At 42.6% G+C, this 18,955-nt stretch overlaps 1 protein-coding gene across 2 annotated transcripts in view; it reads left to right on the forward strand.

The window, feature by feature from the left end:
* xirp2a (xin actin binding repeat containing 2a) overlaps positions 1-17,994 on the forward strand; it is a 39,596-nt gene extending 21,602 nt beyond the window's left edge. For both annotated transcript variants that reach the window (XM_006804090.3, XM_006804091.3), the window contains exons 3-9: positions 4,489-4,626; positions 6,095-6,175; positions 6,344-6,413; positions 6,766-6,869; positions 7,432-16,675; positions 17,638-17,771; positions 17,859-17,994. In XM_006804090.3, coding sequence (XP_006804153.2) covers positions 4,489-4,626; positions 6,095-6,175; positions 6,344-6,413; positions 6,766-6,869; positions 7,432-16,675; positions 17,638-17,732 — 9,732 coding nt within the window. In that variant the 3' untranslated portion in view covers positions 17,733-17,771; positions 17,859-17,994. The remainder of the gene's footprint in view (positions 1-4,488; positions 4,627-6,094; positions 6,176-6,343; positions 6,414-6,765; positions 6,870-7,431; positions 16,676-17,637; positions 17,772-17,858) is intronic.
* Positions 17,995-18,955: the final 961 nt, after the last annotated feature.

Consider the following 18,955-nt stretch of genomic DNA (forward strand, 5'->3'; position numbering starts at 1 on the left):
TATTGTCGTCCCACTAGGTGGCGGTCTAACCATTACTGACAAATTATACTGGCATATCAAACATTTCCGAGCTTGACTCTCAACTGATGCCTGCGATGTTTGGGAGAGATTGGACATTGTGTTTTTGAGTGACAGCAGATTACTGCTTTTTGGAGAGTGATTGAAACTCTCGAAACCTCTATACTGTACCCCAAAGTGTAAAACATGACATTTCCTGTTCCCACTAGGTGGTGCTGTTGCTGCTGTCAAATATAGCAGTTGAAGGGGCGGAGCCTTATCATATGTCAGAAGCAAATAAGAATTTCATGGCAAATGATTAAAATTCGCCGTGGCGCCACGGCCACACCCATGTCCGAAAACTCAAAAGCTCAGCAATTTAATATGGCCCAGGTGTGTAGTTGAGACTGACCAAATATGAAGCTGATCCGATCAAATCTCTATGAGGAGTTCACAAAACTTGGAAAAAAGGCATGGAAATGGCTAAATTACCTTCAATCCAAAATGGCAGACTTCCTATTGGGTTTGCGTCAATGGTCCCACTGACTTTTTTGTTTGTCTCAGCATGATACACATGTGGGCCAAAGTTCATTCATGTAGCTCAAATTATGTATTCGTAGGACTTCATTTAACAACGCATAGGTGGCGCTCCAGAGTCATTTTGTACCGCCCATATGTGAAACCATTACAATACAAAACTTTTCACCAGACCTGACACTTGTGCAAAATTTCATGAGTTTTTGAGCACGTTAAAGCCCTCAAAAAGGCCCTTTGTTTTGCCTGAATAATAATAAGAAATGGAGCAGATACAATAGAGCCTTCACACTCTCAGAACTCAGGCCCTAAATATACGACCAGGAAATCAGAAGTTTAAACAATGAGGTTAGATTTGGCTTTGAGAGAGGCAGAATATCTGATGAATACTGGATGGATCAGGTGGTCGTGTTATACTTGGGCTAATGATGATGATCAGCAACACTGTGTCAGACTGAGGAGCGGGAACAGAGAACTCTGCCCACTGGGGAGGATAATGCCTGCAGGGAGGGTAACCAGGAGGAAGGACAAACTGGATCAACCTGGATTTTTTATTTTATATGTGTATTATAGTTATAAGATTTATTTTGATCACTTTTTTATCAGATGTGAAACTAAAACCTTTTCAGTAAACTATTTCAGTCAACATTTAACCAGTGGATTATGTAAAAGTCAAGGTCTAACACATTTGTTCAATTCGTTACTGTACAATTTGATAGATAGGCATAATTTAAAGAAAAATAGTCATCATCAGAGCTTCAAACATTATTTCTTCTTTAATTAAACCCACAAAAAATGGGGAAAAAAAAACTTCCAGAATATCCTTGAGTCATCATCAAGGACAAAAAAGTCTCAGAGGCTTAGAAGAGTCAGCATGTAATTTTAAAAATCACTAATTCAACTGTGGGAGCAGTTTTGTAAGCCAGGGCCAATACGGTAAGCCTGCTCTGTTTCTAAAACAAAACCGTACCTGCTGGAAATCATCTTTTCCTTGTTTGTAAAATATGCTCTTCATCCTAAAGCACATAAAAGCCTATCAATACTTCCCACCATTTAAATGCTTTACAGTAAACGACAAGGTTGAAGCAGCTGCAGTGAAGTCTGTTAATGTTTTCTTTGCCAGAAAGAGGGGAAGGATGGATGCTTCAGTTTTTCATTAAAACCATCGTCAGCTTTCATCTGAAGCTGATAAATAATCAATGTGGAGCATTCATCTGGCCACTCTGGCATGTTTCCAGAAGAGAACCCACCTCCCACTATCACCCTTTAAACTGCACGTGACAAACCAGAGCATGCAAACTATAAACACACACTAATAGAAAAATGGCTCAAATAGCTCCATGATGGTAATTTCCACTGCATAAACTCTTTGCTCGTCAGGGGTCTGCAAGGCAACAAGCACTAACATCACTGTAAAGCACTCCAACCTTAGCTGACTCTCACGTGGTGTCTACTGACAGCTGCATCTGGATGTGTGTGCATATGTGGGTGTGAGGGGAGCGGGGTTGTGGGTCAGTAGCTGTGAATACGAAAGGGAGGAGGCTAATGGAATTTCACCAGATGGAATTTCCACGGTTTTTTGCTCTCCACCTTTTACAGCTGTTTTTTATGTCAATATACACGTAACAGCATGCTTAATAATAGCAGAGGTCTTGATCAAGAGTATTCATTAATAATATAGCAAGGCTGTCTATTCAACGAGTCACAATACATAGAATACAAAAGAATATACCCTGTACAAATTGTAATGCCACCCTGATTACATTTCTATCAACACAAAGTCTGTCTATTCTTGTAGTATCTAAACTATCGCAATTTTACCAATGTAGCTGTTATTAAGAAGGGATCTGCCTAAAGACCTGCGAAACATCCAATATGCAACAACAAAATCATCACAACACATCTCAGGCTCACTTTTTCATGTTCAGTATCTCATTTGTTGACTTAGAAATATGAAAATGTCACAAGAAGGACCATTTCTTGTCCAGGAGCAGTGACTCCTGATTTACCAAGCTAAAGGAGTAATATGTAAACCGTTTGCAAAGGAAAATGCCACAACACGTTGACTTTATATGAAAGTAGCAACATCAGACATAACAGCTTTGCATAAATGGTGTGTTATATGCTGTCCCAGTCAGCAAACACTGTGAAATGCACATTCCTGAGCAAAACGTGCGGTGCAGGTGTTACCATTTCAAAGATAAATCTTAGTGTAGCCACTATGAGATAGAGCAGATCATCCACTAACTGGAAGTTAGCCTTATCTTAGCTGCTACGATGCCTGACAGATACTTCCAATAACCTGCCTCAGCACAAAACAGAAGCTCCTGTCAGACATCATAGCAGCAAAGATGAACAGGCACATGGCTCAATACCAGTCCCCCAGTTGTAATCGAAACAACTGAGGCCGTGACCCCCAAACTGGGCGAGTGGTTTATCAAGTGATCCCAGGAGCAACATCCAACATCTTTGTCCAGAAGAGTGCAGTCCTAGGAACAGCAAAGATACCCCGCAGGACCCTCAAGCTCCCAGGTCTCTTTTAGAGGACCTGAACATAAAAGACTGCCCGCGGGGCAAGTGTGGATTTTTTTTATTTGGAAGGTAGAGCAGGTCATCCACTAACTGGAAGGTTGGTGGTTTTCTCCCTGGCTGCTCCAGTCTGCATTGTGAAATATCCTTGGGCAAGAGGAAAGGGTTGCTCTCTGATGTGTTCATCACAGTGTGAATGCGTGTGAATGTTACCATGAAAGTACCAGTCCATTCCTACACTGTCAATTTTACAAAAGTGCTCTTCCTACAGGTATATAGTAATTCGCAATCTAAATGGCTCGTGACTTCACTACATCTTTCTGATTCTAGACGTCAGTTTAAAGGAGACATATTCAATACATTCCGAATGTGTCTCTAACATACTCATGTGGCCATGTGAATGATTATCATTATCAATAAGACCTGTTGTGGTGACCAGAACTGCTCTGCAATAACTTGCAAATATCACAGTAGCCCTCATTTGTATAAAAGAGGGAATGTGGCGAGTCAGTATGTTACAAATACATTCTCACACACAAACACAAATATCAACAGCCACAAACTTGGCTGTGTATGCAGAAGTCAACATATAAATGTCTTACTTAGGCTGTAACTAACAATCCCAAAAGGAGATTATTTTATCAAAAAGTCAGATTGCATTCTTACCCAGATCTCAGAGGGCGAGAAGGCTTTCTCGATACAGATGGGATTTACTCAGTGATCATCAATCGTCCTCCTTTTCTTTCTTTGCCAAGAAATTGTTACTTTGTAAGCTCTAGTTTAACGAATAATTCCTTCCTTGCGTTTTATTTAACCGAATAATCTGAAAGACTATATTTTCCACTGCTGTTTCGATCTCTGTTGCACTATATGCAAAAAGCAAGTGAATTCCTGCTGGGCACCTGCATGTTTCTCAAGTTTATGATGATACATCCAATCTTTACAACCTAGAGTTCTAAAGAAAAATGAATGTTAATGGCACAGCAGTGATTTCTTGGTTAAAAGAGCACTTATGGTGCCTAGGATTCTGAAAGTATTAGCATAATGCAATTTCTTTCACTTTTTTGTACTAGCATAATGCAAACAAGTATAACATAACACAAACAGTGAGAACAGAGTTTAGTTTATCAAGGTCAGATCCAATCCCCTGACAGAAATAGCAGGTTGACAGTCTGTCCAAATGGAAACGATAAGGCTTATACAAGCTATAATGGAATTTAATCATAAAAGGGGCCACTTTCATTCAGTAAATATTATTTTTTATGAGCAAAAATACATACAAGTGCCACAACATAAAAGTCTTACGAAACTTGTTTATGCCAAACATGGAGAAAATTGGATATTATTACCATGTGACCGTTTTAATCTATAACACCTGTGTAGATGGACACTCTGGGGTGATTTTTGCCATCTGCTTTCTGCTGATAGATGATGCATGAGTCAGAGGCTTGTTCGCTGCCTGGAGGGCTGGCCAGTGTGAAGAGACAGTTTGAGAACCAGGAGTTTGCCTCCTCCTCCTCTCAGTCTACCATCACCCAGGTTCACTTCCAGCAGAGATCTGTCCAGGTGAGACCATAAGCATGGTCAATACATATTCTATGTGTTGACAAGCTGTGATGATTTTAGATAAAACAAAAGATTAGTTATAGTTGATATTTTCCAAGGAAATATATTTCATACATTTACTTTTTATGATCAGATGTAATGGTGCATTTTAAGCCGTTTCCTCATCACAAGGGGGTAGTTGAAGGCACACCAGGTATCTGTCCACATTTGAATGTGGAAGAGTTTTGCACCAAACATCCGAATCTATGCAATCCCAAAAGGGATTTTGGTATTTTACTGGTGCTGAGCCAGCAAAAAATAAAAAAATAAACCACTACACTATGGAATTATGTCACAAAAGCAGAGTGGAAAATCTGAGGCTGGAGTAAGTTTGTGATATGGACTGTGTAACCTTTCCTAAACCAATGAATTGTTAGAGATAGTGAAGGTGGCAGATGAAAGGGAACATTTTTCTTCTTCCTACATAACTTGGAAAACAGAGCTGCGCTGTCCTGTCTGATCACAAGCTCCGTGTAACGTGAGAAACATGTGAAAGCGACTGGATAATTTGAATTCTACTGTAGCGTTTTATTGGAAAACCTTCGCTGGCATTGCTGAGGTGTCGTGGCAGGTCAAATCAAAGAGGGCACCTTCAACTTTGCTTGTCCATGTGACTCTGTCATCCAGTGCGTGAGGAGAATGCCAGAACGTGTTACTAGCAGCTTGGGACAGAGGCCGGATCTCAGTGAAGTAAGGTCAATTCCGGCCTTTCATGCATTTTTCCCCATCTGCTCATTCAGGCGTGGAAGGAGAGTGGATTCATCGAGCCACGAGGACCTTGCTGAATGCTAAATTTTACATAGTTGTACATGAGGGGAAATGTCTGAGTGTATTTCATCGAGTGGTTTTGCCTTTGCTTCTATGCAGCAAAGGCAAAACCACTTTCCCCTCAAGTTTTTTTTTTTGGTTTTTTTTTTTGCACAGGTGTAATATTGAATGCGTGTTTTGCATCAGGAAAGCTCGCATTACGACATAAGTGGTTTTTGAAGCGCAGAACCCCCTCCCTCCATGTATCTTTCATGTTAACAGCAGAGGATACAAGCTCAAATATCATCCATCTCTTTCATCTCCTTCAAAATTGCATGAATCACAGTGGAGGAAAAGGCTGATTCAGTTTTATACAATTTTTGTAATCTATTGCTTTTTTTTTTCCAACACCAAAATCCTCCTTTGGCAGCATTCAAACTTAGTAGCTCCCTGAGAAGCAGCATAGTAATGGAAAAACATTTGTTACCGACCACAGAGGGGCTTTATTAACCTTTTTCATGGTATAAAAATTGCTTCCGTCCCGCTGTTTCCAACAGCTCGCAGTCATGAGGTGATAAAACCTCTTTCTTAGTGTGTATGTGGCTATTTTTTAGCTGTGGGAGTGTGTTGGCACACTGAGAGAGGTTCAGCATGTCCACATTCCCATTTTTCTGTTTGACAGGAGATGTCAAGCTCCTCCGAGGTGACAGCGAGAAGCAGTGCCAGAGAGCTCACCCCCACCACAGCCCTCTCTCTCGAAGAGGTATTTGTCATAAGTTATAGGGTAGCATCTTACCTGTAATACACACAGACCTTACTATTACTTCTTTAGTAAATGAGCCTTATACCAAGCCTTTTATATCTCATTGACTAAAAACAGTCCAAGGCTTGAGTGCAGTTGCCAGTATACTGTTGATTTGTCTTTTCACAGGCGAGCCACAATCAAAGAGTCCACCAGAACGACGCGGCTGCCAGTTACGGGAACCAATACAATGAAACAGGTTATTCTGCTCATGCCTTTTATACTGTGATTTACAGGTTTTTATCACAGCACCCCTTACGTTCTGCATATTAATGATTGTTCTCACTACACGCTGAATAAGGGAAGAGCTCTGAAAATGAGATGGAGTTCTGATGATTTTATATTCAGTGCATAGCAGCAAATCTAATCAGGGCAAAGTCAGGAAAGTAAAATATTGGAAAGGGGAAATTGGGCAATCACCACTGCATGGTTTCAGAAAATGAAAACTACTCAGGTTTTTAATGAAATGATTTATTTCTCTTCCCAATCCCCCTGAGCTTCCTCACTACGAATGACTTAATAAGGCAGCCTTCTTCTTGTGTCTAATTCAGTTATGCTTGTCAGAGGAGATGACGTACCAAAGGTTTCCACTCAGGCTTTGAAGCAGCAGTATGAAAAAACAATTGAGGAAGCTGCACCAGCCAAGGAAATTAAGGTAATGATGCAGTCTGTTTATCGAAATAGACGATAGTTTGGGTTGTTTATTAGGTATCAGTATGAGGATATGGCCACATCATGAAATCATCAAAAGGAAATTGCACATGCCATGAGTTGATGGGGAATAAATTGGATTGGATAAAAGGCCTCATGTCATTACACAGCTAAAGTCTGACAGTTTCTCTCACCGTTAAAGAGAAACCCCCGAAAAACACACACAAAAAAGAACAGTCGCATTACTGTCTGCAGTTCAGTGAGTATTTCAATCAAGACAGTAATTAGGAACATACATAACCAAAGATATTGTGATGGTTTAAAAGATAGAAAATGTGTCAGCTTTTGTGCATTTACATCCAAATTAGAATTATTTGTGTCTAGCTTTAACTTTTCCAATCATTTTCATTTGAGTGTGTAAAGTGTACAACTTCTTAATTCCTGCTCAGCTTCAAAGCTTTCCTCTCCACTACTTTTCATGCCACAAAATCAACATTCTTTTTTCCAAATACGATTCTAACCTCACTGTTCCTCTCTTTGTGATGAAAACATCTTGTGAATCATAGGTTGATGTGGATTTTGACAAGTTTCAGTGGGCACCAGTGAACCAGTCCTCTAAAAAATCTGCTATGACAAGATATGAAGCTTCTTCAACTGTAAAGACAGCTTCTGCTTCATCAGTAGCATCTGCTTCAACAGTGGCTTCTGAGGTGACAGACCATTTCCCTCCTCCACCCGCAAACCTGCTGCAGGTGTCACAAAAAGTCCCAGACCACATTGTCTCTCCTCAGCCTCAGGAGTCGACATCTCAACATAAGTATACTATTAACAGGGAACAGTACTTAAAACACAAGAGCATGGCTGAAATAAAGCGCCTCTACAAACACATACACCCAGAAGTGCGCAAAAACCTTGAAGTTGACATTTTAAGTCAGCTCAGTGAAGCAGAAATGACAGAGTTGGAGAGCAAGGAAGGGGTGGGTGACGTCCAGCAGGTGTGCTATATGTTTGAAAATGATGGCAACAGCTCCAGTAAGTGTTCGAGCCCTGACAGAGAATACCTGGAGTGGGATGAGATCCTTAAAGGTGAAGTGCAGTCCATGCGCTGGATGTTTGAAAACAAGCCCTTAGATACGATTAAAGACGATACCCCTGATGAGAATGATGAGAAGACTATTGCCCAGAAGGAAATCATTGCTGGCAAAGATGTCAGATACACAGCTTGGATGTTCGAGACGCAGCCTATAGACACTCTGGGCGCAGAAACATCCGATACAACTGAGCAATCACAAAAACAGACCGATCTAGCAAGAGGAGATGTCCGTACTGCGACGTGGCTCTTTGAAACGCAGCCGCTTGATTATCTGAATAAGATCTACCAAGAAGATGAACAGGAGACGGATGCTTGTGTGACTAAAGACATTACTGGTGGAGATGTGAAAACCGCCAGGTATCTGTTTGAGACCCAGCATCTAGATTGGTTGGGTAAAACAGAAACAATCGAGGAGAGTCACTTCCTCAACCTGAAGTCTGAGCTGGAAGAAATTAAGGGCAATGTGAAGACAACGTCCCGCATGTTTGACACACTGCCCATGTGTGTCATCAGAGGCGATTCAGGAGAGATGCTGGAAATCACTACCATTCGCAGAGAGGAGACAGAAAAAGGAGATGTGAAGACATCACGTTGGATGTTTGAAACCCAGCCTCTGGATATGATCAACAGAGACCTTGCCAAAGTAAAGCTGATATGTGGGATTTCCATGGAGGATAACATTCAAGGTGGTGTGAACAAAGGTAGATGGCTTTTCGAGACAAAGACACTCGACACGATCAAGGATGAAGAATGGGAGAGCTCAAAGAAGGAAAAAGATGAAATAATTGGAGCTGATGTAAGGAACCACTGTCTTGTTTTCGAGACTCAGCCTATGGATACTCTGAAAGATAATACCAATGCTCGACCTTTACCCTCTGAGGAGATTGTAGGAGGTGATGTTCAATCAGCCAAACATCTGTTTGAAACAGTACCAATGGAAAATCTGAAAGAGCTGGTTGAAGTAGGAAAACTTAAGAAAACAATAGCAACAGAAGAAGAAAAGGGTGACGTGAGGCATCAAAGGTGGGTGTTTGAAAGTCAGCCCTTGGAGAATATAAGGGAGGAGAAAAAGGAGATTACAAGAACTGTGAATATTGAAGCACTTGACAAAGGGGATGTGACAAACTACAAAGAAAGGTTTGAAAGCATGGATTTAAGTAAATGTGAGGGAATGCAGAAAATTCAGGTCGAAGGTGTCACAAGTGGCTATGTCAAGTCCAATAGAGTTCTCTTTGAATCGACCCCATTGTACGCTATGCAAGACAGCTCTGGCCATTACCATGAGGTAAGGACTGTGAGGCGTGAGGAGATTGTGAAAGGAGACGTTCGCAGTTGCAGATGGATGTTCGAGACGCGTCCTATTGATGAATTTGATGAAAGCATTAGTAAGTTTCAGATCATAAAGGGCATATCTAAACAGGAAATTGAGTCAGGGGATGTCAAAACAGCCAAGTGGCTGTTTGAAACCCAACCACTTGACACCATTCAATTTTTCGGTAATTTTGAGAATAAAGATAATAAAACTAACAAAAGTATTCAGATTGAGAAAGGAGATGTAAAGACTTGTAGGTGGCTATTTGAAACTCAGCCAATGGATGTTTTGTATGAAAAGGTGGATAAGAGTGAGTCCGATGTAGAAGAAGTGCAAAAAGGTGACGTGAAAACATGTACTTGGCTCTTTGAGACACAGACACTAGACAACATACGAGATCATTCAGAGTCAGAGACCATCCTGAAGACCTGCACTGTAAAGCAGGAGGACGTTCAGGGAAAAGACGTGCGGCTGGCTCGCTTCCTCTTTGAAACAGAGAATCTGGAAAACATCACTGGGGAGGACAGCAGCTCTTTCAGGAGAGTCACAGAAATCGACATCCAGTCCGGTGATGTTTCCAGGATGAAGTACATTTTTGAGAATCGCTCCTCTGACATTATGAGCTCCACCTCTGAGGAGACAATGCAGAAGCTGAAGGCGCAACAAGCTCAGGACCTGCAGAGGGGAAATGTGGTCAACTGCACTTGGAAGTTCGAGAACCAGCCGATTGATGCGATCCGTGATGACGGCACTGAGGCAAGGGAAATTCGCACGGTAACTGATGTTCAGGGAGGTGATGTTGATAAAGGCCGCTTTATTTTTGAGACATTCTCTCTGGATCAAATTAAAGAGGAGTCCACCGAGACTGATATTTCAAAACTCTCCAGTATCTTTAGAGATGAAATAGAGAAAGGGGATGTGAAAAATTACACCATGATGTTTGAAACCCAGCCTCTCTATGCCATCTGTGACAAAGAAGGCCACTATCATGAAGTAACTACAGTAACTAAAGAAGAAATCATGAGAGGAGATGTGGTGGGGGCCCGATGGCTGTTTGAGACAAAGCCTTTGGATTCAATTAGAGATTCTGAGGAGGTGTATGTTATTAAAGCTGTGACTGAGGAAGGTATCAGCAAAAAGGATGTTAGCTCTGCCAGGTGGAGGTTTGAAACGCAACCTCTGGACGAAATTACAGAGGAGATAAAAGTGAGGTCAAAGACAGTTGAAGATATCCAAGGCGGCGATGTGAAGAAAAATAAGGAGCGTTTTGAGACTGATGAGATGTCTCAAAAGTACATCAGAACTGTTAGCATGAGTGAAATCCAAAAAGGTGACGTTAGAGCTGCCACATGGATGTTTGAAACCCGCACGATTGATGAGATACGCAGCGATGGCGAGTATGATGGCATGGAAAGAGTGACAAAAGAGGAAGTAATGAAAGGGGATGTCAAGCAGTCTGTGTGGCTCTTTGAGAAGCAGCCGCTTGATAGAATCAAAGAGAGTGATGGCACAGATCTTGTTGTGATAAAGGAGGAAATCCCACAGGCTGATGTGAAGACGACAACATGGCTGTTTGAAAGCACTCCATTTCATGAATTCAATGAGAGCAATGTGGAAAAGACAGAGATAATTGGTAAAAGTGTCAAAGAAACACTTGAGGAACTTTATTCCCAGAAAATGGTGGACTCACAGGGTATTCTTATTGAAGCGGATGAGATTGGGGATGTCCGCATGGCAAAGTATAAACTCATGAACCAGGAGACTCCTCAAATCCAAAAAGAAGAGATTATCAGAGGGGATCTGAGCAACATAATGATGAACCTCCTGAACCGCAGGGAGACCACTGAAAGGGTCATAACTATCGACGAGGAGGAGCGTGGGGACATCAGCACCACTGTGATGCAGCTATTCAACCAGGAAAGGGGAATCAATGTTGAGAAAGAGGAAATTATCCGTGGTGACATTCAAGAGGCCATGAGCAATCTCCTCAAGAGGGAAGGCTCCTCCAAGCGTGGCATTCTGATTCAAGAGGATGAGAAAGGAGATGTTAGGATGACTATCTACTCTCTTTTAAATAAGGAGGGGAGGGCTGGCATGGAAAAAGAGGATATCATTCAAGGAAATGTCAGCAAAACTCTTTATCGCCTTCTCTCCAACTCAGATGGAGAAGACTCTAAAAAAATAAAGGTTTTAGACACAGAGCGGGGTAATGTCAGCTTTTACTCCACATGCATTGAGTCCGGAGCTTTGGATTACCTGAGGCAGCTCCAGTATGAATCGGATGAACTCCAAGAAAAAGTCCAAAAAGAGCGCATCATAGGCGGCGACATCGAGGAGACCAAAATATTGCTCCGGAAGAATCAGCAAGAGATCGGTCGCACAGTAACAGAGGATGATATAGTTCCTGGTGATGTGCACAGCATTGTTAAGGTTTTTATGACAGAGCCTACTGTCACATACAGAAATCTAGAGAAAAAGGACATTGTTAAAGGCAACCTCAGTGCAGCTTTGGATTCACTGACCCAAGCCATCAATCAGAAAGTGGTAATAGAGAAAGAGGAGGTGGTAAAAGGAGACATACCCACTACTATGAAGTCTCTGGAGGAGGCCCAGAATCAAGCCAAAGAAATGGAAAAGCCTGAAATCATCAAGGGAGACATCAGGGGTGCTCTCGAGTCACTGGAGAAATCTGCGTCCAGCAAAACCGACGCAGCTGTTGAAGATTTAGTGCCAGGTGATATTAAGGGCACCTTGAAGTCCCTCGAGGAGGCAAAGCAAGCTGTGAAAGAGGTGGAAAAAGAGGAGATTGTTAAAGGAAATATCCACACAGCCATGCAAAGTTTACATGAGGCATCAAACGAGAAAAAGGTTTATCAGCACCAAGTGAGCGAGCAAGGTGATGTTAAAGCCACCATCCAGCTCTTGCTGCAGCCAACCACGTCCCCAAGAATGCAACACAGAGGGAGCCATGAAGGGGATGTGAAAACATCCATTAAATCGCTTTATGAAGGACAGGAGATGACACAGGTGGAAAAAGAAGATGTTGTGAAAGGTGACGTTCAGGGGACAATAAAGTGCCTAATGCAAAAAAAGCAGTATTCAAAACCCAAACGCATGTATCCTGCCAAGAAGGCAAAAGCGCCCATGCAAAACACATTAACTGTAAAACAAGAGAAGAATGAATGCGCACATGAAGTTAAGAGCGAGAGTGTTGCAGTCAGTCCAGCCCCCGCTGTGAAAAACCTCTCTCTGAGTGGTGAGTCACAGAAGCAGCATGAAAACAAATCGTTGAAAACACAGGTAATAACCCAAGAGGACCGCTCTGTTACTGTAGCCAAAACAGACAATCCTGCAGGGGCCTCTCAACTGAAGAGCACGAAAGAACAGAAACAGAAAATACAAGCACCCAAGCCTGTTATGATAAAGAATAAACAAATGATTAATAAAGATCAAACAGATGTGAGGGCTGCTGGTGTGTCAGGGGTGAAAGAAGAGCAAAGCACATCACAGGCGAATATTTCAAACAGGCAAATGTGCGAGACAAAGACGATCAAACAGGTGCACACTACGGTGACGGAGAAAACTGTTGTGCACAAGCAAAATGTAACGGAGCAGGTGTCAATGTGTCAAAAGCAAACAGAAAATAAGGCTCTCGTACAAAAACAGAACGTAAAGAATATGAAGGTGGAGAACCATAGCCTTGACATGAGAGGGAAAGGTGTGAATAAAAAGCCAGTGAAGCCAGAGATTCACTTTCCCCCTCCTCCGTCCTCGCCGCCTCCCCCATCAGAGTCTGAGCTCTCCCTCCCTCCACCGCCTTCACCTGTGACTGAGAGCCCAACACCCCCCATGTACCGGCCTTCGATGATGAGGCAAGACAGCGACCTCCCTCCCCCACCTCCACCGCCTCCACCTCCTATGGAATGCGTAAAGTCTGAGCCTGAATTTTTCCCTCTTCCTCCACCTCCTCCACCACCACCCTCTGCGAGCACACAAGATTTTCTCCCTCCACCTCCCTCACAGCAGGAGCTTAATGCAATGCCGCAGCCTTCCCCCGCAAGGCCAGGGAAACCCATTAGCAGACCTTTATTCAAAGTGCCCAAGCAACCAGAACCACAGCAGCCCATACAAGTTAAGCCCAAATGGCAGAAAAAACAACCCACTCCTCCGCCGCCTCCACCTCAGCTCCCTCCTGAGCAAGAAAGAGCTGTGTCAACAGTCAAGAAAGTAGAAGCTAAAGTTAAGGAGGTGAAACAGGAAATAACCCAACAGGTTGAAATCAGCAATCAGACTGAGTCAACAGCAATGTCCCAGACAAAAGTATCAAGCATTCCAGTTGCAAAATCAGTTCAAAAGCAAAGCCCACAGCCACCTAAAAAAGTATTTGTTCCTTCTATTAAACTGCCTCCAACTCCAGACCCTGATTCAGCGTCCAAAGCTAGACCTTATGCTCGCAAATTTAAAACCCCGCTCATGTTTGCAGAGGAAAGGTACCGCCAAGAAAGGCTGGAGAAGGGTGAAATGGAGAGGAGTAAAGTGAATACCCCCACTTCTCCCCCAAGTAATATTCAGTCATTTGATGCTAATGCTCAGCATCCTGCAGCAGAAAACACTGAGAAAAAAGTAGATATAGCGACAATAGAAAAGGCCGAAAAAGCTAAAACTGTTTCCAAAGAAGCAATAGCGGTCCAGGACATGCCTTCTAAGAAAGCCACTTCCCAGATCCCTTTGAGCAAACCTTTGATCTCAGTGGTAAATAAGAAAGCAGCTGCTGGATCTTCAAATGTTTCCAGCCAGCAATTTTCGGAAAAAAATCTAGCCTTTGCCGAAGTTAATAAAAAGGGACAAACTGCATCCGCCAATCAGACTGCTTCTGTTTCTCACGCTCGCCATGAGGTTTTACAAAATGAAGTCCAGTTGTGCTCGAACTTGGCCACTTTTTCAGTCCAAGAGCAGCAGCAGATTATTAAGAAATCTAGCACCAGGTCTGTTACTGCCACACAGGGAGCGGCCCATGAAAATGTAGATCTTCAAGGCCAGGTCACATTGAAAGCTGAAGATGTAAGGAATATTAATGTGCCTCTGACTCAGGTGGAGAAAATTAGTCCCCCTCAACCCACTAAAATTCCAAAGGTGACTCCAAGTTTCAAGGTAAAAACCTTTAAGATGCCGGTGGAGAAGAAAGAAGAGAAAAGTGACAATTTGGGACAAAAGAAAAGTGAAATGAATTTGCAGCAAGAGAAAAGTAATGTGTCACAGAAAAGTGAAACCAAAGTGAGTCTGGAAGGCAACCAGCTAATTTCCATGAGAACTGAGGTGAAAACAGAAGTGAAAGGAAAAGAGAAAAAAAGCCAGGTGACCCAACCTGTGAAGGAAGTTGAAGTAGACGTTCACACAAGAAAGGGAAAGCAGGTGCAAAAACACGAGACAGAAGTAAAACTGTCGCCATCAGTTACTGTGTTAACACCCAAGGTGGCTAAGATAACATGTGAAGCAACCCAACAGGGACAAGGCCATGTAGCTGTCTCCCACAGTCAGCAGAGCGTGAAGACAGAGGAGATTCAAAGACACGAGGAGGTGGTTGTGACTGAGAGTGTGGTACAGCAAAGGCTTCAGAGGCAAGAGGCTGTTCAGATGCAAAAACAGCAAATGAAGCTGCAAGCGGTGGAGATAAATAAAACTCAGATCAAAGCAGGAAAGTCAAAAGGTGAGCCTAAGGATGTGTCTGTGAAAGGGGCAGGCAAAATTTCCCACAAAGACGAGGCTTACCATGAAGATATTACCGATTTAGAGAAATGCACTGTAACTCATAAGCTGCTCACTCAAATGAAAGAGCTGGAGGGCGCGCCAAGCAAAATAGACTCCAGCACTGTCAGGACGACTTTAAGTGAAGTCCCTGACTGGATAATGGGCTCAGATGAGAAGAAGAATTTAAGTGAAATTGCTAAGCAGCAAAGCAAGAAAAAGTTGAAAGAGATGATGGTTTATGTCAAAAATATAATTGAAGCAAAGCTCGCATTTTTTGAGAAAAACCTGAAAACAGTGGAAAAGGAGGAAAGAAAAGACAAAGACAAACAGCCCGTGCCACCACCAGTGCCTCCAAGACCAGAGAAGAAAGTTTTCGGTGGGGTGACTGCAAAGATATCAAAGATAAGCACTGGTTCCTCCAGTGCTGAAAAGAAAGTGGTGGAAGAGAAAAAGTCCCCTCAGGAGAACAGAGTGCATAAGGAGCTGAGTGAAGGAGCCGATCACAGGGTGTCCTCTCCATTAGCAAGCATCCGCACTCCATCGCCTACTTTTATTAGTATTGAGTCCAGGAGAGTTGATTCGCCACTCAGAGTGACACCTTCTCCACCACCCTACAAATCAATCGGAACCCCTCCGCCGCATCATGGCAAGTCACATACGCCTACATCTACCTTTAGCAGGGCCACACCTTCTCCCACACTGAGTCGCTCAGAGAAGCTGGTGAAACTGGGGGATGCCACATCAAAGCTTTCTCACGTTATCACCCTTCCTCCTCTCGTGCCAGTTCCTGAATGTTTTGCTGCTGAAAAAGAGCGGACATCCCCGTTTAGCGATAGGGAGACCCTCACTGAGAGAAATGAGCAAGGCTTGACGGATGTCGCAGAAATGGTGGATTCCATGATGACAGTGAAGGATAAAAAGTCTTTCTTTGAGGAGGCCCAGAGGGCGGAGGTTAACAAGATGTACATCCGGAAGGATCCAATAGATATCCCTGAGCGGTTGGGACCTGATAGTGAGGAAGTCACTGAAACCGTTGCCATAGATATTCTTAAAGATGATCTCCCTAGAGTTGACTTGTCAAAGCTCGTAAACAGATTTGAATCTCCGAAACCAAAAGTTTACACCAGAAAAGATCCTATTGTAATAGCAGAGAGGCTGGGGAGTGACACCGAGGAAACAGAGACTGAACCACATGCGTCAAGAACCGAAGACATCCCCACACTCAATGTCAAAGCAATCAAGGATGTGTTCGAGACGGGAGAGCATAGTTCTCAAGCAGCCAGAGAGCTTAGAGAACAAATAGAAAGAAGAGAACCTGAAGCAGCCTGCTCCGGGCAGGCGGGTCACTCTGAAGCGACATCAGTCACTGAGCAATTCTGCACCATTGATAACTTTGGAAATATGACAAGACAGATGAGGAGCGAGGTGCATTCTGGGAGTTCCCTGACCCGTGGTAACCCTCCGTCCTACGCAGACGTTGTGAGGGGAAGAGTTCCTACTGTTGCTGTGCCTCCTGAGGCCACCTCCGAAGAACTGCTGAGAAACTTCCAGCAATCATGGGCTGAAAGCCAAGGAGTTTTCCAGAACCTGGGCTTCAGTGTCACGGAGCAGAGGACTTCGCAGATTATAACGCACCAGCAGCAGAGTGTCGTGACGGGTAAACTGAGCTGTGGCATGAGGCATGATGGGGTGGTGAACATGCTTTGTGTGGGAAATTTTTAAGGAATCAGCTGCACTGTGTGGAAAGATAAAAAGCATTAACTTTCAGAATGTGTTTTTCTAACACTTGATTTTCTTTCATGTGTTTTCATTTGTCAGAAAGGTTAAAACTCACTGTTTGTATCCTGGCAGTTTTATGCTTTTTAATATTCACGGGTTACATTTTGTTCCTGTTTATCCACATGTCTGCTGTGTGAAACTGGCAATGATGCTAATATATTGAACTAATATATCTCCTGCCTGGGTGTGAGATGCTGTTTTTGTCTGTGAAAGAACAAAGAACAAAAAACCGCCTGAAAACTCATCAAGGAAAAAACAAACAACAGCTTTAATGTGAATTCTTTTCTTTTCTGAAATGGATTCACCACATGTCAGTGCTTCCTTTTTCCAACATTGTTTTTTGAATCAACATTTTTTCATTTCACAGCATAAAATTTCCAAATAATCAATAATAATAATTATTATTATTATTCATATTGTGATATATTTATTGTAATCATGACATCTAACAGAAATATAAAATTTCTCTCCCATTTTGAGCACTCTATTAATATTCTATGATTAAGATGATCGGAAGAGTTTTATTAACTTTTATTAACTGTTCAGTTTATAGTTACCAAACTCAAAACAATCAAGCAGAAACAAACAAAAGGATTTGGACTGCGTTCAAGTAAACACAGTCGGGTCTGAGATAAATCTGAAGGATGACTAAAATAATTAGAATTGATAAAAAAAAAAACCATCTACTTATTAACTTTACGAACTTTGCTAAAAGTTTTGCTTTCTGCAGCTTTTCCAATCCTTTATTTTATTATCATTTGTTTTGTTGAGACTAATAGAAATCATTTCTCTATCATTAGCTACAGATTACAAATTAAAATGTTTCCTTCTCTTTTGCAGAAAATTCGAATTCCAGAGTCCGAACTGTGCAGGGCATGTCGGAAGAGAGTGTACCCCATGGAATCTCTGATTGCGGACAAACAAAACTTCCATAAAAGCTGCTTTCGCTGTGAGCACTGCAAAGGCAAACTAAGGTGACGCTACTTCACACAGCAAACGCATTCGTTGTCTTTTTATTTTCCTCTGTTTTACTTGTCTACTTTCTTTTAAAAAAAAAACAGCCTTGGCAACTACGCCTCTCTCCATGGACGCATGTACTGCAAGCCACACTACAAGCAACTGTTCAAGTCCAAAGGAAATTATGACGAAGGATTTGGACAAAAACCACACAAAGAACTTTGGAATAATAAGAACACGCAGAACTCTGTCATGAAATCACCGTCACCTGAAAAGAAAGTCATGGATTCCAAATATGCGACTGCTCACAGTACCTCAGCCACCCAGGATTATGATGGAAGCAAATCAGCTGATGAGAGCAGAAAGCCCACAAATAAGATTTCCGTAGTGTGGCCTCCCCAGCCAGATTCCCCTAAAAAATCCTTTGCAATCGAGGAGGAGTTGAAGTTGGTTAAGCCATCATGGCCCCCTAAGGAGGGCTCAGCTCAGGAAAACGAGCACCTAAATCAGCCTGTGAAGTCCTCATTAAAAGACACTGTTGCTCCTTCAGCTGAAGTACAAAATGGACTCCAGGAAAATAACGAGGTGCATGAGAGTGCCTGTTTAACAGAGAGTGTAAAAAAGCCCGAAGAGACTCCAGCACAGTCCGAGTTTCTGACCTCCTCTGTAGCAGCCGCTGAGGAGCCAGCGGGTGTCAGTCACACTCGAGAAAGTAAAGAGTCAAACAGCGGCTCGGAGGCTGCGGCACAAAGGGATTCTGAAATGTACTCTGAAGTGCACCCAGGAGTGCAGGAGAAAGAACAAAGTGAACGGAATGATGGTGGAGATGGAGAAAGCGTGAAAGTGCCAGAAAAGAATGAAGAGAAAAGTGCAGGAAGAAGGGAGAATGTGAAAGTAAATGGACATGACAGGCAGGTAGAAAGTGCAGCATTTGAGAGTGAAGGCCAGGAGGAGATAGATAAGGGAAATAATGAAAGCATGAACAATGGGGAGGCAGTAAAGGTCACGTTAATAGATGAGCAGACAACAGCAGGACAGGCACTGAATGCTAACTCCAATAATAATAATAGTAATAATAATAATAATGACCAGACATTGTTTGACCATGAAACCCTGCTCGAAGGGCTTAACAAGGCTGAGGGAAATAAAAATCATCTGCAGGTTTTGACAGATACAGCTAGAGCAACAGATTCATCTCAGG

The sequence above is a fragment of the Neolamprologus brichardi genome, chromosome 23 (genome assembly GCF_056152115.1).
Source record: "Neolamprologus brichardi isolate AB-2024 chromosome 23, ASM5615211v1, whole genome shotgun sequence".
Classification (NCBI taxonomy): Eukaryota; Metazoa; Chordata; class Actinopteri; order Cichliformes; family Cichlidae; genus Neolamprologus; species Neolamprologus brichardi.